This window comes from Eretmochelys imbricata, chromosome 5 (assembly GCF_965152235.1).
Source record: "Eretmochelys imbricata isolate rEreImb1 chromosome 5, rEreImb1.hap1, whole genome shotgun sequence".
Lineage (NCBI taxonomy): Eukaryota > Metazoa > Chordata > Testudines > Cheloniidae > Eretmochelys > Eretmochelys imbricata.
In genome coordinates, this window is record NC_135576.1 from 104,034,984 (window position 1) to 104,061,480 (window position 26,497).

A 26,497-nucleotide genomic window follows, 5' to 3' on the forward strand; every position below is an offset into this window, starting at 1 on the left:
ATTTTTACTCTGTAAAATAATATTGCTGATATACTCTTGTACACTGAAAACAAGACATTGTTTTTAAATGGCTTTACGTTTAACATGTGACTGGAAATTATTTTGGAGGACCTATTAAGAGTCCTTGATGGAGCAGAACAGCAATTGAGGACAAGATTTAAAGAAATAAGAGTCTGAAGTTAATAATCTACATTTATTTTTAGATACCTAAACAGGGCTGGGCATCTTGGTCCCATTAGGTGCTCAGCATTTTTTTTTTTTTTTTTTGAAAATTGGGTCTCATATTTAGATGCCCAAATATGTATATATCCTATTTATGAAAATATTGCCTTTAGTTTCCAACCCATTTAAATTTGAACTATTTTACATTGTACACAATGATTTTGGTGAAATGACATAGGGCATAATTTTAGAGGTTCATGATAAATATAACTTATAAACTGATACAGAGTCCGTAATACACTGCACATTACCTTCCTTCAGTGGTTTTCCAATTTAAGTTACTTTATGGCCAGTCACCACATTTGTTTGGGCCCTGATTACAAATCCATATAGAAAGAGAATTAAATAGATTCTTCTTTCATCATTGATTTTAATTTAAAAAGTAATTCATGTAATGTAATACAAACCTATAGATTTTAAAAGTTTGATGGGTTCATTTAAAATAAACTGCTAAGAAATAGCTTTTAGTATTGGCATATCTGTTGACAATCTTCTCATTAATATAGTCCCTTAAAGAAAAATGTGGAGTGTTACATAGGAGTTTAGTAGACGAATAAAATGGACTTTTATTGGCATTCATTTTCCTTTGTCTTTCATGCACTGGTGTGGTGAGCAGATTTTTGTAATTAAATGGTAACTTGTCCTAACTCACTTATCTATCGTTTCCTTTATGTGCTCGTATATGAGAGAAAACAGATCAGAATGTGGTTATCAGTGGGGGAAAATGACAATTATTTTTGTTATGTGAATATGACAAAGGGAAAATGTGTTTTGTTCCTGTAAGCCAGTTATATCATAAAATACAGATTGGTTTTTATTCGTTTATGTAAGTACGACATTATGACAAAATTTACAAACTGTAATATTTTACCAACCCCTTCCATCCTGTTTCATTGTCATATACTTTTTTCTTTGCAGTAGAGCCTTCCTAATTCATGATTCCCTAGTTAACAAACCCATTAATTTTCATAAAACAGCAAACATTTCACCTTATATCTAATAGCAGGGTGCTTAGTAAAATCTTCTATACTTAACATGAGACGGAACGGTCTCTTGGTTAAAGCAGATGTGTGGAAGGTAGGACTTCTGGATTCTGCTCCTGAGTTGGCCCCAAAATTTGCTGTGTGACCATTGGGAAGTCCTGTAACTTTTCTGTGCCTGTTTCCCTTTCTGCAAAAACAGGGAGATCTTTATAAAGTGCTTTGGGATAGTTGTATGATAGATGCTATATAAGTGCAATTAATTAATGTTACTAAGATATCAATAATTTTGCAAAATATACTCCATTATGAAGGTAGTATAAATAATAAACTAAATTGAAATGGCCAAAATGAATGATTTTGAAATGATCTGCGTTAGGTATTTTAAAATAATATACATTTTTTTGATTGCTAACATGTGAATTTCAGTGATCCTCAGTAGATCTCCGTCATTAGTGCCATGTACTTTTCTACTGTAAAGACTTTCTCGTAATTGCTGATCACTGAGTAACTAGGGGATAAACAGAATTGTCTTCTTTATAATTTGCCTGCTCCTCTCACCTGGTTCATTCCGTTGTAATGTTACAATCCAGTCTTTGTAGCACTATATTTTATTTCCATTATGTCACATTTTGATGTCACAAACCAGTTTCTACCATTGCTGAATGAACTGAGCAGGACAACTAGACTGATTATAAACAATGATTATAAACAATGAAGATGGTATTTAACATTTAAATAGCTCTCTGTCCGTAGAACTCAAAGAACTTTCCATTTTACATGTGGGGAAAGTGAGGTGCAGAGAGATAAGTGACTTGTCTAAGATTAAAGAGGAAGTAGGTAGAGTGTCTTGGAACAAAACCCAGACCTTGAGAAAGGAGGGTGACTTTGTTTTTAGTGATGGAAACCAACCTCTTTCTCCTCCCGCTAGAGCAGGGGTGGGCAAACTTTTTAGCCCAAGGGCCACATCTGGGTATGGAAATTGTATGGCAAGCCATGAATGTTCATGAAATTAGGGGTTGGGGTGCAGGACGGTGTGAGGGGTCTGGTGGAGGTGTGGGCTCTGGGGTGAGGCCATAAATGAGGAGTTCAGGATGCAGGAGGAGGCTCCTGGCTGGGGCAGGGGGTTGGGGTGTGAGGGGGGCTCCAACTTGGGGTGCGGGCTCTGGGACGGGGCTAAGGATGAGGGGTTGGGGGTGCAGGAGAGTGCTCCAGGCTGGGACTGAGGGGTTCGGAGGGTGGGAAGGGGATCAGGGATGGGGGTTGGGGTGCAGGAAGGGGTCAGGGGTGCAGGCTCCAGGCAGCGCTTACCTCAAGCAGCTCTCGGAAGCAGCATCATGTCCCTCTTCTGGCTCCTATGTGGAGGTGCGACCAGGCGGCTTTGTGCTGCCCCATCCACAGGTGCCACCCCTGCAGCTCCCATTGGCTGTGGTTCCCAGCCAATGGGAGCTGCGGGAATGGTGCTTGGGGTGGGGAGAATGTGTGGGGCCCCCTGGCTTCCCCAATGCGTAAGAGCCAGAGGGGGGACATGCCTTTGCTTCTGGGAGCCGTACAGAGCCCTGGAACACATGGAGCGGGGCAAGCCCCAGACCCCGCTCTCCAGCGGGAGCTCAAGGGCCAGATTAAAATGTCTGAAGGGCTGGATGTGGCCTCCGGGCCATAGTTTGCCCACCCCTGCTCTAGCGCAACATTGCTATCTGATCTATCTACATTTCATATTTGGGGGTGAGGTTTGAATTAACCTTAATTTTTAAACAAAATATTGCCATGTGCTGAGCCACCATATGACATCAGTTGTTTGCTGATGACATTTGCCCTATCGGGAGGCATGTGGCACAAATATTCAGTGCTGGCTGTCAGCCAGATTGGGAGGAAACACTTCAGCTAGCCATTGAGCATCAACCATTATCATGGTAAAGAAATGGCTTGAACTACTGCTTCCATAACCTCCAAGCTGTATATAAATATAGTTGAAAAATTAGGGTTAGCCTTGTACAAAGCAACATCAGGGAGTAAGACTTGAAGATTCAAGAAATGATGCGTCAACTTATTTGAGATGGAAAAATATTTTATTTTAATATTTTAATTCCTTGGAGTAATTGTCTTCCCTCAATAAACTGGAAACACTGTAAAAACATAAAATCCAACAAGCGAGGCCCAAATTATTATTGAAGTATTTCTTTCTTTCATTTTAAACCTAAATTCTAGCAAAAAATAAGATCTGAAAATCAGGCTAATTTATATAGCTTTGTTTTTTATGTAGATATCGCCGTTAATTGACAATGATGAGAAAGGAATTTCAACAAAAGTATGCAACTATATAGTGTATTGTGCTTTAAACAAAATACTGTTAAAGTTTCCTGTTCTTGTTTTAATTGAAGAAAACTGACGTTGCTTATTTTGTCTTGTTAGGCTTCTTCCCAAGCAGTTCTCAAGGGTGTGATGCTTTTCTTCGCCACAAGATGACACTGATTTCTCCCTCAATATTGAAAAAATATGGAATTCCTTTTGACAAGGTACAGTAGAATTTATTTTAATGACGTGCCTCTGTGCGTAGTATCCAGATATGTGTAGCTACAAAGGCAAAGCAAAACAGTATCTTTTTATTCAGGCCCAGATTCCAAATTACTGTTGTTAAAACAAGCTTCTGGGCTGTTGGGTTGTTTCCTTGGTTTGGTCTCGGATTTTCAAAGAAGCCTAAGGGGGAGTTAGGTTGCCAAATCCCGTTGAAATGCAATATAATTATATTAATATGAAACAGCTTGGAAAAGTTAAAAGCTTTTATGTTCCAAACTCATTTAGTAATATCTTAATTTTTGAAGCCATCAACAGTCCATTATGTAATATTTTTTGATATTTGGTAAATACAAATTTATTTAGATTGGTGCTACTACATTAATTCATACCACTCTTAAATAGTGGTAATAGATCATGTTTTGTTGGGATCAAACTTTTTAAAGAAATGTTTGTATGCACCATGCTTTATTGTTTTCTTTGTATGTAATGCAGTATAATTTTTATTGGCATTTTGTGGTAATAAATTTCAGATGAAAATACACGATGGAATAAATGTTTGAAAATTTATTATGAAACTTTCTAATGCAACTTAGTAGATGTAGTTAGAAATACTGAAAAAAATAATAATCAGATGCTCCTTTTCTGGGTGACAGATTATTTTCTACAAAATTTAGTGCATATATTATTCTTTTGCTTTGTGCTGGTTGATAGTGACTGAGTGAAAAAGGGTATACAGCATGAACATTTTATATAAAGCAGGAGAAGTGAAAAAAAGAACTTTGGCTTGATTAAAAAAAAATCTCCTTTTGGGTTTGAGAAGGATTAAGTGCTTAGCTGCTTGAAAAACATTTAAAACACTGTGTGTATCCTCCTCTCCACTTGATTTTTTCTTCCCATGATCCTAGCTCTTCTCTACCTAAAAGCTTTTTTACTTGTGACTAGGTGTGTACTTCATGTGGGTGTGAGGCAATGAAAGTGTATTGTTTTTTTACAGTGGCATCAACTTATGCCAAGATTCATTCAGCAGCTTGGTGAGCCTGACTTAGCTCCCCTTGGACATTTGTTTGTCTGATATTTAAATTTAGCAGCCTCTGATCATTATACAGTTATGATCATTTTATAGATTCTTGATTTCCCACATCTAGGTTTTTCTAAAGTGTATAGAGGAGTCCAACAATAAGCCTGTATATTTTTCTCACACAAAATCCACTTGCAGAATAAGCCCATCAGTTTTTGTTTGATTGTTGTCTCTATTTTCACATATGTGATTTATTTACATATAGGTAGCAGGATATGTATATATGCTCAGCTGCTCAATTTTTCACTCTCTAGATCAGGGGTAGGCAAACTTTTTGGGCCAAGGGCCACATCTGGGAGGGGAAATTGTATGCAGGGCCGGGGCAGGGGGGTTGGGGTGCAGGAGGGAGTGCGGGGTGTGGGACGGGGTGCGGTGTGCAGGAACAGGCTCAGGGCAAGGGATTGGGGCAGAGGAGGGATGCGGGGTATTTGAGGGGGCTCAGGGCAGGGGGTTGGGATGCAGGAGGGGTGTGGGGTGCGACAGGGGGCTGAGGGCAGGGAATTGGGGTGCAGGAGGGGTGTGAGGTGCAGACAGGGGGCTTAGGGCAGGGAATTTGGGGGGCAGGGTGCAGGAGGGGTTCGGGCTCCGGCCCAGTGCTGCTTACCTAAAGCGGCTTCGAGGTGTGAGCGGCGCCCATCGGGGCCAGGGCAGGCTCCCTGCATGCCTGCCCTGGCCCCGCGCCGTGCCGCTCTGGGAAGCGGCCGGAACCACTTCCCTGTGTGGCCCCTGGGGGAGGAGGGGGCACAGGGCTCCGCTTGCTGCCCTTGCCACGCCTCCAGGTCACTGCCCCAAAGCTCCCATTGGCCACAGTTCCCCGTTCCCAGCCAATGGGAGCTGCAGGGGGCGGTGCCTGGAGGCAAAGGCAACACATGGAGCCCTCTGCCCCCCAGGCCCCGGGGCCCCAGAGACGTGGTGCCGGCCTCTTCTGAGAGTGGCATGGGGCCTGCGGTACCACGGGGGGCAATCCCACGGGCCGGATCCAAAGCCCTGAGGGGCCGGATCCAGCCCGCGAGCCGTAGTTTGCCCATCCCTGCTCTAGACTGTATGGCTACGTAGGGCCTCCTATCTCATTCAGTTTAGATTTATGGGATATTATTAAGTGAGGTCAAGAGAAATAATGTAACTACTGATTCTTTTCATACCCTTGTAATTTATCACTAATGTGTCAAATAAAATCACGGAATTTAGATCTGTTGTTTTGGATTTAATGAACATTAATTTAAGCAGTATATTTTTCAGCATATGGGGATGGTGGAAGCATAAAGTTTAATAACTTGCTGGCAGATTTGTTTTTAACATTGTCAGGCTTGTGTTTGGGGTAGGTAGGCGAGTCCAGAGCAATAAGGTCGGTTGCTTTATTTCAGTGTCTTGGACTTTCTCATTTTCTATTTTAAAAAATGTGTTAGAAATAGTTAAATAGAATAAATTTAGTTCTGTCACCTACTGCTAGGAAGAAGCAGCCTGTACCCGAGTGCAGTTTTAATTAATGGGAATCAGTGAGAATGTGAATAGAAAGAATCAGGCTGTGATCTCTCGTGGCTTGCTGTGATAGAACTGGAAACGTGCTGAACACTGATAAGCCAGCCTACGCTTACCAGGTGACAGCTGAACTGCCGCTTATTGCAATAGAACACCTGCTAAACTGTCATCAGTAGGGGGGTGCATGACAAGATAAATTTGGGAATTGCTGGCACTGAGAATGTTCTTTCTTATACATCCCTGCAACACGATCTGAAAACTCCAATTACAGTCGCTGTGTGTGTTTGTGTGCTATATATTTACACACATGCTTATGCATATATAAAGCATCCAGTTGCTTCACATTTATGCTGGAACCATAAGATGGTTTATATATTTGTATATAAAGTATGACTTTTTTCATTCTTTAATCTTATCTCAATGTAGTTTTTTTGCTATCTTCTCCCTACCCCTGCCCATTCTGGCCCAAAAGATGGTGGTGATATCAAGAACATGCCGATATCTGGAGTGCCATTCCTTTGGGTTTCTTGTTGTATACAGAGAATGCACACACGACATTCATATGATTGTGAGAACAGAGTTTTGTGTATTTGTGGGGTCCAAATGAGAAATTAAATACAAAAACTGTTATTATTATGCTTGAGAGCTTAAGACATTAAAGGTAATATAAATTTCTACAGAGGTGTAGTGTGATCTCTAGTTATGGTGGCTATGTAAAAGTTAACTAACTTTGAACATTCTGTCTTTTACTGTATTTAAAAGCACAACCACAATGTTGCCTTAATATAGTGTCTTTTCATTTTTGCGAATTTCTCACCTGAGTATTGTTCAGGCAAAGCATTATTAGACCCACAGAAGATGTCCCTCTGATCACTAAGGTCTTCTTGACTTCCATTAACCAATAACCACTGCTTGGTACCCAAACATCTGTCCTTAAGTATTGTTCACAACAAATAGCTTCTTTCCACTGGGCCTATTTTCTGACCTAAGTTTAGTGTCAAGGGGCATGTCAAATGGAGTATATAGATTTTTGTTCACTGCTTTGCTCACGAATGCCATGAAGTAGCACCTATCAGCCAGTTGAAGAGAGGATGTGGCTGGGCCATCTGTTCAGCAGCCTCCAGTAAGCTCATCCTTGCTGCAGCCTTTGATGGCTGGGGTCCAGTGGAGCTCCCAGTGGAAAGTAAAACAGTCCCTAATTGGTGGGAACTCTTGGGGATTGCAAGCAGTGGTTCTGCCGCCTGTCCTCTGTTGATGAATCTCCCCATGAGTGTAGCAGACCCAAACAGCACGTAGAGGTGCACATTACTCCACTAGCAAGAGAGAATCCTGCCCGGTATCACTAACTTTATTCCACTGTTTTCTGTAAATTTATATTGCTTGCTGTTCACTATCTGGCATTCAACTTTAACTGTTCATATGAAAATAACTATACTGTACAAAATATAGTTGTATCTTTTGTGGTGTCATTGTTTTTTTCCCTAGCTATAACTTAATCTACTGAATCACTGGGCTGCAGTCTCTTTCCACTGAATCACTCTTCATTGTATTTTGTAAGGAAAAGTGATCCTTTGGATAAATCCTTGTTTACTGCATAAAGTGGTGTTAAAGCTTCACTGCCCAGTGCTATTTGAATACCGTTTCCCAGACCTGAGGCTTTCCATGCTAAGCCACACCCTCTGAGTAGAGTTGTAGTAGTGTGCTGTAGCAACATCCTTTCAATATCCTTAATACTGTTCAAAACCCCTCAGTAAAATAAGTGTTAATGGAGTGTTAAGAAGGAGATTTTAATGTCACAAAGTTTAGGACAGTCATTACATCATTTAGAATACAAAGAGTCTTCAGCATGATTAGTTATTGTAAAGTTGTAGTAGTGATGTTACACAAAAAGTGTGGTTCTGCTTCCTTGAAACAGACTTTGAAGAAATGGCACCTATTCTTGTATTATTCAGTAATAGAAGGTGTGAAAACTAAATTAGCTCCTCATTTATACATGTATAGTCCCACTGTCTTCAGAATAGGTTGTCAGTGACACCTATGAAACCTAATTAGCATTAAATGGGTCAGGCACTGAAAAGTTGTGTGGGGATGGGAAAGGGCAGGGAAAAGAAATCCCTCTCTAACCTAGCTCAATTACATGGAGCATCTGTGGCACCATTCCAGAGAAGCTACTTAAGGTGAAGTGAGCTGTAGCTCACAAAAGCTTATGCTCAAATAATTTGGTTAGTCTCTAAGGTGCCACAAGTACTCCTTTTCTTTTTGCAAATACAGACTAACACGGCTGTTACTCTGAAACCTACTTAAGGCCTGTGGATGAAGTAGCCTTCCCAACCATTACAGTATGTCCCCTCTATTGGGGAAGATAGCAGCAGATATTTGGCCCACTGGCTGCCATCCTGCCTTGTCTGCCCACTTCAAATCTTATGCTCTCTACTCATTGCCTCCCCCCCCCATGTATTGTTAATAGGGGTCGTCTGATTTTGTAGAAGAGGGAACATGATTTGCTCCCTTGTGAACACTTTCTGAATTTGTGGCCTACTCTAATGTGGGGATACTGATGGGCCAGAAGTTTGTTATTTCAAAATGTAGTCAGTAATGTCTCCTCAGGTCTGCCTATATTTAATCCAAATTGGATGCTATGTGCAAATATCTATTTTGACATCAGCAAATATAATTTTCATTTCTTTAATAAGAGAAGGTCTTTTTAAATAGGTTATTTGTGGTTTTTTCTTGTTATGTAGATCACACAGGAGGCAGGGGAATTTATGATAACCTTCCCATATGGATACCATGCGGGATTTAACCATGGTTTCAACTGCGCAGAATCAACAAACTTTGCCACAATCAGATGGATTGATTATGGAAAAGTAGCTAAATTGGTAAGTAATACTACAAAAATAATGCCTGAATTAAATGTCTCCTTTGGTTATTCCTTAATGATAAGCTTAGGAAAAAGAGAAGATGAAGAGGGAGAAGAACAATTAAGTCATCTTGTACATCATCCTGTCAGTGCAGTAATATTCCATATTGTGCATTTACTAGCATGTTATAACACTTGCAGTACATGTATTATTTGTTGTAGTAGATTTTAGATATGACTTATTGTGTATATGTATGTTAAAAATCTTTATTTTTCAGGAGATATTTTTATGTAGGTTTATATGAGGCCATATAAATCGAGAATTATGTTTGGAAGGGGGAGACAGAATTTATTTCTGTTCTTCTAAAACCCTATGCATTTTAGTCAGAGGCAGCTTGGAAATCCCCTTATTCAAGTCACATACAGCGATTCTGCTCCCTTTTAGAATTTTATATGTATCTTGGAAAACATGCCACAGACTTGAGGGGTAATGTGCCTGTTCAAAAGAGGACAAAGATCAATAAGAGGGCTGAACTAAATGAGCAAATTAAACTTTAATCTGTAATGTTTTTTTTAAATGTTGGCAATATTTTGTGATAAATTAAATATGCTCCCAGAGTTTAAATATGCTCCCAGGGAATGTTTCATAATTTAGAATCACTAATATATTTTACAAAAAAGCAGTTTCGTGTCACTGTTTTAGTCTATGCAGCTATAGTGTTGTAGCTACATCAAGGATATTATAGAGACAAGGTGGGAGAGGTAATATCTTTTATTGGACCAAGTTCTGTTTGTGAGAGAGACAAACTTTTGAGCTATGCAGTGTAGCTCAAAAGCCTCTCTCTAATCAACAGAAATTGGTCCAATAAAAGATATTGCCTCTCCCACCTTGTTTCTACTATTTTAGTCTGAAATTTTGCATATGTTGCATATATTTTACATTCTGTTCACATACAGCATTTGTGTAATATACTGAATCAAATGTGTGTATTTTGTTCAGCAAAAGGTCATTAATGTTGTACAGTATTTTATATGATCTCTCCACTATTAAAAAGTATAGATTATAAGAGCATTGTTTAGGATGCTTTGATAACTATGTAATGTGGAGCCACTTTCCAGACTGAGATATTCTGTACTGACAACAGCAGCATCTACAAATTGTGTATATGTTACATTAGCTAATGAGATGATAAGTGAATTCACTTCAAAAGCAAACATGGGAGGACGCGGAGTTGCAACAATGTAATCCAGGAAGAGTACAGGGTTAAATACTTGGAATTGGAAGAAGACCTTGAGAATATTTTCTGTTAGCAGAACTTCTTGATTTTAGGCACTATTGACTATAATTGTGAATGAGATTGATGAGTGGGTTTCAAGAGGTAAAAGGCCTGAAAATGATCCATTGTTTCACGTAGCCTATACATAGACATTTACTGTAATGAAAGTAATAAAAACATCAATAAGAATTTAAAATGTTCAGCTAGGTCTTCACTTTTAATGCAAAACTTACATTCATGGTGCTAATTAATAAGGCCCTGATTTTTAATACTGATTTTTAAGAATCTATATATTTAGTAGCTCAGTGGTTCAAAAGATAGTAAAATGAACCACCATGTAGAAGACTTGAGTTTAACATAACTCTGGGGAGGTCAAATTCAAATGTGGGGTAAGCTGAGTCGTTGAAAAGTTAGTGGAGTTTCTCTCTCTTAGTCCGGAATTTGGTTCTAATTTTTGGTTAGGAGGTCTTGGTTCATTCAGTCCATTTTGAGTATTCTTTGTCCATGGAAAAAGCAGTCATTGAAATACAGTGACTTACATGCTATGTACTGAAGGTGTAATACCATGTTCATGTATTGTATAAGAAGGTAAAAGGTGTTTGTAATCAATTCAAAGTGTCTGAAATCTTCCAAATACTATTTGAATCAAGAATAATAAGAATATCTGCTATAGAGAAATCTTAAGGATTGTAGCTGAGTGTGAATCCCAGTTCCTGTGACTAGAGGCCACAGTCATGAATTGCACTCTTCGTGTTACTATAGATAATAAAAAATGTCAGAATTAAAGCCTGGCTCGTTGAACATTTTGCTTCATTTTTTAATTAATCTGGAAAAAGACTTGGAAGCAGTATTAGCCAAATAAAACATATCTCAGGGTATTGCACACCTTTCAACAGCAGTTACATAATTATTCAAAGCTAATGGAAACAAAACAATTAGATAATTATTTATAATAATGACATTTGTTGGTATTTGTTCATGCCATACAAATAAAATACAAATACAAGTTGATGGAATGTTAAGGAAATGCACGTTACTGCTTTAATGTTCCAATATTAATTGTAAAACAAGATACATTAGGGAAATACCAAGTTACAACTTTACCTGTTATATCTGATATTTAAAGTCCTCATATTTGAAACAAAGGCATGTGGGAAACAGGTGTAGAGGAGCACACCGTTTATTAAAGGGGATACTCTCTGTCCTAGTAAAGAGGAGAAGATAGAAGTTGATGAAATACAGGTTGTAACTGAAGAGAAGCAGCCAAATGAAAAAGAGTCCCATTCAATGAAGGGAGACAACTAAATATTGAAAAATTTTCTAAGTGTTCATATACAAATGCTAGGAGACTAATACTAAGATGGGAGAAGTTGAGCTCCTGCTATTAAATGAGGATATTGATATAATAGGTATCATAGAAATTTGGTGGAATGATGATAATCAATGGGACACAGTAATATCAGGGTACAAAATATATAGGAATGACAGAGTAGGGTGTGCTGGTGGGGGAGTGGCACTGTATGTGAAAGAAAGCATAGAGTAAAAATCTTAAATGAATCAAAATGTGCCATAAAGTCTCTATGAATAGAAATTACATGCTTGAACAATAAAACTATAGCAGCATGACGGTGATTGTGAAATGCTCAGGGATATTAGAGAGGCTACAAAAACAGAAAACCCAATAATAAAAAGGGAAGAGGGAAGGACCTCTCATAGATTGGTAACTGATTAAAAGATAGGAAGCAAAGGGTAGGAATATACTGTAAGTTTTTACAATGTAAAGAGGTAAATAGTGGGGTCTCCTAAGGATCTGTACTGAAACCTGTGCTGTTGGATGTATTCATAAATGATCTTGAAAAAGAGGTATACAATGAGGTAAAATTTACAGATGATACAAATTTACTCAAGATAGTTAAGTACAAAGCTGACTGCGAAGAGTTACAAAGGGATCTCACAAAACTGGACAACAAAATGGCAGATGAAATTCAGTGTTGATAAGTGCAAAGTAATACACTTTGGGAAAAATAATTCCAACTATATATAAAAAATGGATGGGGTCTAAATTAGCTGTTATCACTCAAGAAAGGAATCTTGGAGTCATCATGGATAGTTCTCAGAAAAGTTCTGCTCAATGTGCAGCTCCAGTCAAAAAAAAAAGCTAGCCGAACGTTAGGAACCATTAGGAAAGGGATAGTTAATAAGAGAGAGAATATAATACCACTATATAAATCTCTGGTTTGCCCACACCTTGAATGCTGTGTGCAGTTCTAGTTGCCCCATCTCAAAAAAGACATATTAGAATTGGAAAAGGTACAGAGAAGGGCAACAAAAATGATTTTAGGGGTATGGAACAGCTTCCGGGCATGGATAGATTAAAAAGACTGGGACTATTCTTCTTAGAAAAGAGATGAGTGTACGTGGGGGATGGGGTGGGTATGATAGAAATCTATAAAATCATGACTGGTGTGGAGAAAGTGAATAGGGAAGTGTTATTTACCCCTTCAGATAACACAAGAACCGAGATCATTCAATGAAATTAATAGGCGGCAGGTTTAAAACAAACATAAGAAAGTACTTATTTGCACAATGTACAGTCAACCTGTGGAACTCATTGCCATGTGTTGTGAAGACCAAAAATATAAATGGTTTTAAAAAAGAATTAGATAAGTTCATAGTGGATAGGTCCATCAATGGCTATTAGCCAAGGTGCTCAGGGAAGCAACCCCCTGCTCCAGGTGTCTCTAAACCTCGGACTGCCAGAAGCTGGAATTAGATGACAGAGGATGGATCTCTTGATTTGTTGTTGTCTTTGCTTCATTCCCTCTGTAGCATCTGGCACTGTCCACTGTCAGAATACCCTGTGTGGCCATTCTTATGTTCTTATATAAATAAAAATAGAGAAAACAGTGCATGTTGTTAACTGTTCTTGCATTATATTTGTATAACAGTTTTAAAGCATGCATGAAATACCAGAGCTTTTGCAAACTGAAAAATACTGTTTCTTGGTCTTCTGTTAGGCAGGAAATGGAAAACATGGGAAAATCTATAGTTACTTTTACTGGAACTCCAGACAAATTTTCCAAAAATGTCAATTCATTTAAAAAGGATAAGAAATCCTCTCTGCTTCAGAAGGCTATTGTCATGTTAGTAGGTTATAACCACTATTATAATATTATTATAGCATTTAATAAAACAAGCCACACAGTTCTATGTTGCAATTTATGGTTCTCCAGGCTGGCATGGCTTACTGATGTTGAAGTTTAATCTGTTGCTTCTTCTCTGTCTGTAATGATACGTATATGATTTTTAATTGGGGAAAAAGTTTTAGATCTAAATACAATTTTCAGACTACTGTTACATTTTTCGCTTTAATATGTATTATATTGGAGATGCCTTTCTGGTGTCAGTGAAACGCAGTAATCTAGGTCAGTAGAAAGTATTGTTCGCCTGCAAGGTTTTTGTGTACTGAAGACTGATTATTTTCCAAAGAAGGCAGTTCTGAGTTACTTACAGCTATATTATTGTCTATGCCACTTCCCCTCCAAAAAACCAAAAATGAAACAGAAAAACCAGCAAATGAGCTACAGCCTTCCTCTCTTCTTTGTCTGAAGAATAGTTAGATATGTAATAGCATACATTTTTTTTTATTGATGCTACAGTAAATACTAAAGTTAAAGAACAGTACTATTGTCCTAAAGAAAATGCCATGAGGTTGAGGGCCCAATGAAATAAATTGCCTACATAAATTGCAGTTTTAAATGGGTCATGCCTTTAAAGAGGGAGGCATGTTTTGAACACAGAACTAGAGAAGACAAACTCCTGAATTCCAGTTCTTGCTCTGAAACGGATTCATTCTGTGGCCTTGGGGAAATCCCTGAACTCACTGTCTCAGTTTCCCCATATGTACGCCTACCTCCAACAACCCTGTTTTAGCTGGGGCTGTCTTTACTAAAGTCCTGGGGAATATGATAGCTGCACCTCTTTCCCAAAGGCTGTAGTGCTGCATGAGGGCTGCATGTGAGAAGGCACGAGGCCAGGTGGAGAAGCTGCACCCTTTGTCTGCTATCTCAGGTACTTCTTTCTACTGTAGTCTCAGTGCAGTGAACAGAGTGGTAATATCTGTGGAGACAGGCATGGGGTCTGGCACAGGTAAGAGAGACAAGTGGTTTGAGGGGCACAGTTGATACATGGTAGAGTGCACAGATTTGGACAGGGGACAGAGGAGATGGTTAAAGGGGATAAAGGAAAATAGATAGGGATAGAGAAAAGGGTGGAGCATTCCAAACCTCCCCCTGCCCTAGAAGAGAGAGGACAGAAACCACATTAACCTCTCCCCACTGATCCTCTGGAAGGAGAGAGAGATGCCAGAGATGGAAGTGGGCCTGGCATCCATCCTGTAGGTGCTTGGAGGAGTGGGAGGGGAGCAGGCTGTCTGTGAAATGGGTTTAAGTGTTCAGATACTATAGTGACAGGAGCTAGAGAAAACCCTAAGATTAGATAAAACTTACTGAATTTTTCTCATGGTAGGTCACGTAGGTTAGTTAGTTATGTTTGTAATGTGCTGTGAAGATGAGAGGTGTACCATACATTTTAAGTATTACTAATAGTCATCCTATAGCTTCAGTTTCTGGAATTTAATTTATTTATACCAAAATTTAAAGGGTATGAAAGAAGGCAGATGGGACATTTCTTCTGACTAATGTCTTATTATTTACCTAATGGAGCTTACGTTTATCTGAGTAGGCTAGAACTCCTTGCTGTTCTGCAAACAACATTTTAAGCTATCGTACTCCAATGCATTTTGTTAATGTTGGTAAAACAGATGAACCAGTGTCAATTAGTTTGTATGTTTTGCTGGGATCTACTTTAATTTGTGCTGAGTAGGCAACTTGTGTGCTGAAGTAGGGGCAATGTTCAAGTGTTAAAGTTTCTGAATATAAATGTTTACACACCATTTTGATTAATTTTTTTGTATTCTACAAAATAAAATCCCTTCTGGAGTGACTGGATAAAAGATATTCACTTTAATCCAAGAATGAATTTGTGTGTGTGTCTTTAGCCAAATTTTAATGATATGTAGCTGTGCGGGGGAAACAATTCTAGGTAATACATATGCAGTCAACTAACATTCAAACCTTTTGCAGTCTTCACCAACACATATTTTTGGTTTTCCTTGTTTATCACAGTTTAAAGATATTTGAATTTTTTTCTGACTCCTGCAAGTGAGGGATTGCTTTTCCCCAAAACAGTTATTAATTATAAGCAGCTATTTTCAGGACTGTTGTGGAAAACAATTACTTAAAACACCTTTTACCTATTTAAGTATTTATTCCATGCTCATCACTGTGGTATTTAAGAACCTTATCTATATAATTCATTCATGATTCTCTTGTGCGCCTGTCAGTGTTAGTTGCACTCACCTCTGGACATGTTAGCATTTTTATAACCCTTTCTATGTATTAGTTTTTGAGCTGTCATGTTACTCATGTGACCTTGGGTATGAAAGGATAACTTGGAATTAAACAGAAAGAGCTCAGATGGCAAATTGAGTGACACCTTCTGGAATTACATACTGTAGTTTGACTTGTCTTGCAGTAAGGCTGGTTTGGGAGTTTGTATGATGATCTGTCACTGATAGTATGTTACTGAAATATATTTATGAGAAGCTGTCTTGGCTTGTATTGATCCCATCATTTTTTCCGTATTACTTCCCCATTAACTAATGAACTGAAAAATGGACATTTTTGTCAGAATTAATTGACTTTTAGAGTGAATTCCATCGTTGCCCTCATAAAAAAAAATTTAGGTGGAGTCCTTTCACTTTCTTTGTGTGAATGTACTTTAGGAAATTATGTAAAATTTACCCAGAAAAATGCATCATCCATTTAATTGTAATGGAAAGGTGATGAGGTGATATGCTAAAATCTGGAGAATCAGTCATGATTTCCACCTTCTCTCCAAATGAAAATACTCATGGAGAGGACCAGTAAATGCTACCTGTCATACTGAGGTGCTAGAGTTTAGAAGCAGACTGAAAAAAAGTTCAAAACTAGATTGTGTACTTTTATCTACTGATGTATTTTCTCTACATTGCATTTCTTGTCACTGCTGTTTATTAGTGTAGTTAATTGAAAAACGAGCCCAGGAACAAAGAAACTCTTTCCCTTTCTTTTTCCTGTTTGCAGAGCCAGGGGAGTTGGCAGGTGAGCTAAGCTTGGAACTCTCTAGATCCTGCAGGGAGGACACTCTTAAGGAGAAAAGGTTCTGTGTAGCTCCTCCTTAACTCAACCACATGGACTAAGATAGAAGGAAGGTTGCAGGACAGAGCCAGTCCCAGGATAAAAGGACTCTGGCCTTCTCCCTGGCACGAGCAGAGAGAGGTGGAGAGTAAAAACCTTTGTCGTATTGCTTCTGAATACAGGTTATTTCATCAGACTTTCCTTCCTTCAGTTTGGACATTTTTTCTTCTCCGCTGTTTACTCCAATCTCCTCCTCCACTGTCCTTCCACTGCAGCTTCATTCTCCATGGCCTCCATGCACCTCTTCATCTCTTCTCAACCCTTTCCTCTGTCATTGCATACCCTCAACTTCCCAAATCAATATCTCCACCACCAACCCCTCCCCCCCAAAGGTGGAGAAAACATGACATTTGCCAACCATTACCCATATCATGCTGCTTGGTGCATCCCTTTCCCTTACCCCTCCTCTATCTAGTCTATTTAAATTATATAGTCCTTGCGGCAGGATGATCTCTTCCTATTTTATAGCACAGTGGGAACCCAATTTGTGTGGGACCTTCAGTTGTCACTATAGTACAAAAAATAATAATAATAAATATGTGTAAAATGCAAGGATTTGTCATGGTCCTTCCTTAGGGCCCAGTCCTGCAAACAATGAAGCCAATGGGACTACTCATGTGATTAGTGTGTTTGCAGGACTGAGTGCTTAAGTGTGAAATCCCGTATAACGATAATTTGAAACTGGGGCTGGTGCATGCCTGTGATGAAATGGATCAGAGCTATTGAAAAAGAGAAATATAGGGTCATTGGCTTCAGTGGAGATTCATCGTCTTACATCTGGTCTCATTTTGGCTTTTAGCGATGGTGGGTTTTTTTTTAAAGAGCATATCTGGAACATAAATTGTTTTTAAGAAAACAAAATACCTATTTTAAATTCCCAGCTGGAGATACTCATAGATCTTATCTTGGAAATTTCCTCCTCCTGAGAGCAAGGGACTGCAGCCACCTTTGAAGCTTAGTTTACTGTTTAAAAATTATATTTGAACACAGCCAAAGTGCAAATGAATTAATTCCAGAATGGTGGATTTGAGCATTTCTGAACCAAACGTGGAAAATAAGTGTTTTGAGGGAAGAAAATACTTGGTAATAAATCAACATACAGTATTTATATAATAGTTATTATAGCCTGAGTATAAATGTGCTGTCAAACACTTATGACTTTAAAGAAAGAAAACAGTATACTTTGCCAGTACCTTTCTTCATTGCTTTTGCTATTAAAGTAGGTATTTTGAAAAAAAAATTGTTCCTGTCACTTCCGAATGCTACCACCACCTCCTCAATCAAGAAGCGAGAACCTAGTTTCTTTATTTATGATCTCAGTGTTTTGCTATGAAAATGATTGTGCTGGCACAAATTCAACATTCTGACTTTGTAGTGAGGTGCTGGAGTAGGCTGTAAAAGAGAAACACCTTAGCTGAATTAAATCTTTTTTAATCATCAAAGGGGGAAGGAAAAGTGTAAAAATATGTAACAGATGACTATCCTGTGTGATTTTATTTTCAAGGTTGTCCCCAGCGTGAAAGTTGTCCTTTAAAATTTACTCCCATTTTTAATGCCTTCATATTGGCAGAAATACTTCTTGTCACCTTCTAGGAAGAACAGATATCTGTAGCTAGATATCTAGCTTTTGTCATGTGTTATCCCATGGTAGTTATAGGTGTACTATGCTTTTTAAAAGCACAACTCTGTCTCTCTGTTAATGTGAACTTTCTCTTTTACAGTTGTTCTACAATTCTCATTTGATCTTATAATAAATGCCATGATAGAAAAGGAGTACTTGTGGCACCTTAGAGACTAACAAATTTATTTGAACATAAGCTTTTGTGAGCTGCAGCTCACTTCCTCGAATGCATTTGAAAGCTTATGCTCAAATAAATTTGTTAGTCTCTAAGGTGCCACAAGTACTCCTTTTCTTTTTGCGAATACAGACTAACACGGCTGCTACTCTGAAAAATGCCATAATATAATTGCATCACAGCTCATCAGCATGGAAATGTAACTGGTGTCATTTGGGTAAAATAAGATCCAGCTCCAAAACTCACCCATTCTTCAACCTGAAACAAACCTGAAAGCATTTTTTTCAGTTCTGAAGAGACATTACAGGAGCATAGGAATGGTAATGTTTAGCGTAGACCCGTGGTTCTCAACCTGTGGTTCTCAGTATGCAGCTGCAGCCCATGTGACATCCTCACAGCCACGTATATTCTGTGGATGTGGCCCACATAACCCATAGAGAGCTTCATATATGGCCCACAATGGTAAACAGGTTGAGAACCACGGTCATAGACAATACTTCCACCAGTAGATGGTGTCATATCCTTATCTTAGTGGTAAGTTCTCTTCCCTGTCATTGTTGTTGATCTTACCTAGGGGATAACTGGAAGGTCAGTCCTGCCTTTGTGTTCTGGAGTTGGTTCTTGCAATAAATGTCTGTGGTTCTTTTAGTGAGTGTTACAAAATCCTGTGAGGGCACATCAGTGGGGTATCATGAGAGAACTTGCACTATTACTGCTGTGCTGTACCTCTTCAGTGGGAGAAAAGATAATGCCATTTTCCAGGGCTGTCAATTCCACACTTTTCCATCATTAAACCCTCTTTAAACAAGAATTGGAAGAACTTTACTAATGATATGAAAAGAAGATAAAGGGACATCGTCATGGTGGACAGACCCTAATTTCACCTTACATCAATCCCCTACCCAAAAATACACTGTTCCTTTAAAACATACTGTTGAAGAAAGTGTGCTTTACACTTAAAAGTTCGGTCGACATAGGCTTCAGCTACACTATGAGCTAGGGATGTGATTCCCAGGTTGCATATACATACTTGCACTAGTTCTCATCAAGCTAACATGAGTATACAAAGCAGTATGGCCATGGTAGCATGGGCAATGTCAGCATGCACAAACCTGCCTGAAATCAACGGGTATGTAATTGGCACAGCTAAACTGCCCATGCTACCGTGATTAAGTTCATATTTATACTTGTGCTAACGAAGTGAAAACTAGCATGAGTACGTGTACATGAGCTGGGAATCTTGCCCCTTGCTCACGGTGTAGACATAGATATAGATAGCTACATTGGTCAGGGGTTTAAAAATCCACACCCTGACTGACATAGCTATGCTGGCCCAACCCCCATGTGGGTGCTGGTGTGTCAATGGGAGAATGCTTCCATCGATGTATCTAACTTTGTTCCAGAAGGTGGTGTTCCTACAACCATGGAAAAACCCCTTTCGTTGCTGTAGGCTGCATCTGCACTACGGGGTTATGCCGACCTAGCTGCGTCAACAGAGGTATACCAGACTAGTCCCCGGAGAGTAGACACAGCCTAACTCTGACATAGTTTTGTGTAAACTTCATGTCACTTTTCTTTGTTTTAAAGTAACATGAGGAAAAATGTTAAGGTCGCTATAGTTCATCTTTATATTTAGTGTCTTTTGAGTATGTGTTGAAAGGGTCAGTGTAGGGGTCTTTTGTATGTTTTTTTTAACTGACTGTAGCACATCAAAGAAAAACTCTGCAAACCTTTTCTACTGGAGTCACAGGCTCCTTAAATACTATTCCTTCATTTCCTGAAATTAAGTTCATCATTACTCATGCATATTCTGCAGCAGTAGCTGTTTAGAGACCTGTTTTCTGTGGATAGGTTGGATCAAAGGGCTGACCTGCAGGTTGTATTTCATTTTTTCCCTTTGGTGGGATGAAGTGCAGTTGTTTTGATGTTAGGTTTGATGGATTTGTTTGCCACTGCATTCATTAGCTTCACATCAAAAAACTGACAGGCTGTTAAATGAAACTTTGGCTTAGATTTTCAGCTTGACTGTTTGGAGACATTTGTGAAGATATTTTTGTTTTTGTGTTGCAGCAGCCTCAAGCACTTATGAGTGTCTCAAAGGGAAGAAAAGTTATTTACTGCACTGCTTTCATTGAGTAAAAAAAATCATTGTCTTGAGGACAGTCATATCTAGCATACGCTATCCAAAATATTATATGATTATGTTATATAAATTGAGAGACGTATACGTGTGGATAAATATATCCATACATTTGTAAGAGAGGAAAGAAAGAATGTAGTCACTACCGCACAATAGGCATTTTTTCAGCCCTAACGTTATTATTAGTTTTTATCCTGTGACATTAAGGCAAAAGATGCAATGGTTCAGCGTAGTTTTAAAAAAAAAAAGTACTTTTCATACAGATCACCCAAACTGATGCAGTTCTAATATTTGACGGTCAATATTCTCTACTGAAGCAGGTTCATGAATGATTAATCTGTCATCTACTTTTTATAGTTTGAATAGTTACAGACATCTGAGCTAGGTAACTTTTCTTTCTTGTTTAGTTTTTGTTTTGGTGTTTTTTTTGGTTTGGTGCTGGATCTTGGTACATCTAATACTCATAACAGTGGTGTCAGGGATAATTTAGGATTTATGCAATTTAACACGTCCACTTTTCCAAAAATCAGAGCTAGGCTCTGTATGACTCGGTGACTTTGTTTCTGTGGAACATGATGAAGATTCAGGAACCACTGACATGGTCTAGGGAGCCCCCATGCATTCAACTATGGCAGTATTTAGGTATTTTGCCTTAGAATGAATAATGTTTCCACAAATATATGGTTAGCTGGCACTAATGTTGCATTGCTGGCACAGAGCAAAAAAATATACATAGTATTTAACCCTACTATGGGGGCAACTGTGTTTTAGTGAAACTAACATGTCACCTTATGCTAACTTGATATTGTGCTTGCTCATAAGTGCCTGCAGCTAAGACATCATATGTGTGCATCAGCTGTGTGTCAGAGGACAGCTAAGTGCAGAATTTCAAGCAGAAAACATTGAAATTAATGGCTTACATTGGTTGCCTAACGGTTACGCAGGAAGTGCTGTTGCTGTATCTTCTTAATTCAGGATTAGCATTGAAAAGTACCTTCACTTTTTCTGCTATCTAAAGCAAGTTGAGCATGGATGGAGATATTGTATTAAGGTCTCCAGTCCCCTTTCTCTCTCCATGTGACAGCTAAGCAGTACTTTGGGATAGCTGACTTCCTGATGGAAAATGTGAAATGGTGGGAAGATTCCTTTCATGGGGTTCGTTCACAGGTAACACATTAAACATTTCTTTGTCATTTCTACATCAGAACAGTGCTGGTCCATACGAAACAATTATGTAATGTAACCTCCTCTCCACTTTCCCACAATTTGAATAAAAATATGTGGTAGCTTAGGTTTGAAAAAAATTGAGAAAGTAAGTATGAGTGAGTGAAAAGTATTATGCCTGCCTAGTTTAAGGAAACACCATGTGGACTCATCCATAGTTGTGGATATCTACATACTGAAATAAATGCACCTGTTTTTATTGTAAGAACTGATCCTAGAAATAAAAATGTGACTCTATACATAGGGAACAGTCAAATAAATGTTTTTACACCATATATTCAAATAAATACCCTATATATAAAAGTAAAGAAAGGTGGGAAAGTGAAAAGAGCTAGCATTGCTGGATTGCTCATCTAATTGTACATAATTTAACCTGATTTTATGCATGAACATGGGAATGCACATGTATATGACAAGTGAAAGTGATATTGCTATGATACACTGGTGAGTGATTAATTTATCATGCACCTTTGACCACCTCCACTGCTGTCTGCTTTCTAATCCACCTTCCCTTTTTCATCCTCACCACAAACTTGGATTTCCTTCCAAAATTTGTACCTGTCCAAGGCCCATGATGGGTAAGACTGGAGATTATTTTCTCTATATACAAATATCATGACTTTAAAGTCTGTTACCTTGTCACCCTGCAGAGCTAGAAACGGGAGTGTTATACCATTGAAAAGTGGAGACGGCCAATTTCCCAATGGGACACACTTCACTCACTTCTAGCTCTGGAATGGCTTGGTATATTGGACTTCAAAATTATTAGTTTTAGGTACAAAAAAGCTATTTTAGGTCATTTATATGGGATTTTATGGCTCCCTCTGGTTCCTGTATAGTTTAGCTCATGATAACTAAGGCACTTGTCTTTATAAATCGAGGGATTTAAAGAAATAGTCTCCATAATTTTTTTTAAAACACCATAGATTTCCAAAATAGATTTTCTCTAACATATGTGGCATATACAGAATACATGACGGAATGGTGTGATAGAAATGTTTTATCTGCACTCATTTGGGATGATCTGTCTTGCTTGTCACTGCCATTCATGGTTTAATTCCTTAAAGAGGCTTATGAAGGGAAACATTAACATATGCCTATATAAAATACAGAATTTTTTTTTGTGTAAATCTGAATAAGAAATAATGAGATAGTATACTCTTCAAAGTGGATTTTACATTTTGGAGTACATTCATGGAACTATGAATGAGCAGAACTGATAGAATCTGGGGTATTTTTGTTTTTTTTAGCTGGTTCTAAGTGTAAAATACTGTAGAAGTTTCATTTATCGATGTAACAAATGCACTGACATGACAGATTTTGTGCAAAACTAACAGACTTTCAGGAGCTATTGTTCTATGGCAGTACTAAGCAAAGAATAGAGTATTATTTTTTCTTACAATAAGTCAATAGTTTGCAATAAACTTGTCTTTTCAGAATACCATTTGTATGAAATGTTGGGAAAAATCAATGTAATTTTTCTCTATTTCCACTCCTACAGCATGTAAATTGTAGTTATCCTTGACTTCGTTGAGAGAAACTATTTTGAATCACTGGTCTTTTCTCCATACATTAATGTCACAGCTGTAAAGAGAGATTCTTCATAGCCTACTATTTTTCAAAGAAATAGAATTAGAGCTCCAAAAATTCTTCTTTGATAAATTTATTTGAACTCAGCAAAAAAGGTATGACAGTGCAATTAGAGTGTATATCTACATCCATTTGCTTTGGAGTGAAAGTTGTTTTAATACCTATTTACTACATTCTCCTATCTTAAGGGTTGGAGAAATTTCCATCCCTGTTAGAGTTACTCCATGTTAATCACTTCCATTATGTGGTCAATTGTTCTAAAGGGCAAAAATGGACTTTGCAATCTTAATGTTCTTCTAACTTTTTTTGGTTCTGATTTCCTAACTATATTAAAAAAAAATCCCCAAAACAAACCAAAAAACCCTGACTCCCACCCCCCGAAAAACTAGAAATTCCCATCATGTGGAACCATGTTGACCGAACCCTCAACTTCAGTCATCAGCAGAGTTCAGATCTTTAGATTCATAATACAGACATCTGTCACTTGAGCTAACCCAGTAATTGGTAGTAGGTGTAGGCTGCTTTTCTTATTTTTGTTCACCAGACACACTAGAGGAAAATGAGACACATGCTTTGCCATGGGCTCACCAGGAATTTTCTGACAGCAGAGGAATGTTAGAGACCCCGTGTTAGAGGACTCCATGTCCATGGGGACTGTTATGCCTCTGTGCCTCCTGAAGATCTCAATTGCTCTTTGTGCCTATCCTCTCCAACCCTACCTCCTATCTCTATCACTCTCTCCTCCCATTCACCCTCCTTCTCTACTGAAATCCTCTGCAACCATCCAATCACTGCCCCCATCCCTCTCTGCTCTTGTCCAACCTCCCACAGCCCAGGTTTTGCCCCCTCCCATTTTGCTTCTTTCCACCATCTTCAGCTTTGGCTACAGGTGCCCTCCTCTTCTGTTCCTCCCAACCTGCGACTCCTGTAACTCACTCAAGTCCATGTTCCCCCGAATTTCCCATCTCTCTGCGCACTATCTAGACTTCTGCTTCCTTCTCTTTCTTGCTGTCTGTGGACCAACCGGGGGAGCACTGAAAGCGCAGATGAGAGAGTCTCCGTGCTCTCAATTCACGGGACTGATGCCACAGCACCCCTTCCTGCCTGGAAGAGTAATTGTAAGGAACGTTCTGCTCACCCGTACAGCCCTGGGCTGGAGCATGCCCAGTTCGGACAGCATCTGTGGAGAAGTTAGCTGTCAAACTCTAACAAATCTCTACTGAGCATGAACAAACAGATTTTTTTGAAACTAATAAATTGGCAAAGCAAAATGCACCCAAGGTGAGTCTCTGCCAAATACCAAGCCATTGCTCTAGAGCATGGAGGCTTTAGAGCTTCTCAACCAAATGGCTGTAAAAAATTTTTTTAACATGAGCAAAACAAAGTATTTTCACCTGCTCTTGTTCTACAAAACAGGTGAGTTCTTTTAGCTGAAACTTTCACTCCCCACAAAAAACAAACAAAAAAACCTCCAAAACTTCAGCATCAGGCAGACACCTGCCATGAGAAGTTTCAGCTGGAAGAGCTAAAGTTTGGCAAAGTTATAAGGAACTGAAATCAGGATCTTATAGTGGAAAGTGTCAGGCAACCTTAACTGTAAGGTGTGCTCCCGCTCTGCCTATAAAAAAATTCACTAATTTATTCAAAAATCTCTTCTCACTTTTGTATGATCAGGATTTTTGAATAATCTTTAGTCCTCATTGCATTACATATCCCCTCACACCCTTAAAATAAACACAAGCCTTCTGGTCTATTGGGAGAAATGGGGTTCTGTTTTTTTTTTTATCTGATAATGTTAATGTACAATGAATACTTTAGTCCAGAAGATTGAATTGCTTCTCATTTATACTACTGTGAATCTGAACTAACTAAATCCTTTGGAGTCACTGGAGTTGTACCAACGTAAAACTGATGTATCTGAAAGAAGGTTCAGGTGCAAGATTAATTTCCATTTTCCATTTTATCTCTTCTTTCTACTTCATAGTTCATAATTCTTCAAATTATAGCAAATTTTTCCATGCTTGAAATAACAGAGAAGCAAATTGTTTGGGGTTGAAGGGCAAAGGGGTTTGAACACGAATTAAAGTCCTTTTAATTTTTTTTAAACATGGAAAAAATTCCCTTATATTCATAACTACATGCATCAAACTTTAAGCTTGGCTTGTTTTATAGCATAGTCAATTTGGAATGATATAGAATCATAGAATATCAGGGTTGGAAGGGACCTCAGGAGGTCATCTAGTCCAATCCCCTGCTCAGAGCAGGACCAATACCCAATTAAATCATCCCAGCCAGGGCTTTGTCAAGCCTGACCTTAAAAACTTCTAAGGAAGGAGATTCTACCACCTCCCTAGGTAACGCATTCCAGTGTTTCACCACCCGCCTAGTGAAAATTTTTTTCCTAATATCCAACCTAAACCTCCCCCACTGCAACTTGAGACCATTACTCCTTGTCCTGTCCTCTTCTACCACTGAGAATAGTCTAGAACCATCCTCTCTGGAACCACCTCTCAGGTAGTTGAAAGCAGCTATCAAATCCCCCCTCATTCTTCTCTTCTGCAGACTAAACAATCCCAGTTCCCTCACATCTCCTCATAACTCATGTGTTCCAGACCCCTAATCATCTTTGTTGCCCTTCGCTGGACTCTTTCCAATTTATCCACATCCTTCTTGTAGTGTGGGGCCCAAAACTGGACACAGTACTCCAGATGAGGCCTCACCAATGTCGAATAGAGGGGAACGATCACATCCCTCGATCTGCTCGCTATGCCCCTACTTATACATCCCAAAATGCCACTGGCCTTCTTGGCAACAAGGGCACACCGCTGACTCATATCCAGCTTCTCGTCCAATGTCACCCCTCGGTCCTTTTCTGCAGAACTGCTGCCTAGCCATTTGGTCCCTAGTCTGTAGCGGTGCATTGGGTTCTTCCGTCCTAAGTGCAGGACCCTGCACTTATCCTTATTGAACCTCATCAGATTTCTTTTCGCCCCATCCTCCAATTTGTCTAGGTCCGTCTGTATCCTATCCCTCCC

The 26,497-nt window shown here is 38.8% G+C and overlaps 1 protein-coding gene across 11 annotated transcripts in view; it reads left to right on the forward strand.

The window, feature by feature from the left end:
* KDM4C (lysine demethylase 4C) overlaps positions 1-26,497 on the forward strand; it is a 447,252-nt gene that overhangs the window by 111,076 nt on the left and 309,679 nt on the right. For all 11 annotated transcript variants that reach the window (XR_013346208.1, XM_077817665.1, XM_077817667.1 and 8 more), the window contains 2 exons: positions 3,615-3,718; positions 9,018-9,155. Coding sequence is in view for 10 of the 11 variants with exons in the window: in XM_077817665.1 (XP_077673791.1) it covers positions 3,615-3,718; positions 9,018-9,155 (242 nt within the window). In the remaining variant the exon portion in view is untranslated. The remainder of the gene's footprint in view (positions 1-3,614; positions 3,719-9,017; positions 9,156-26,497) is intronic.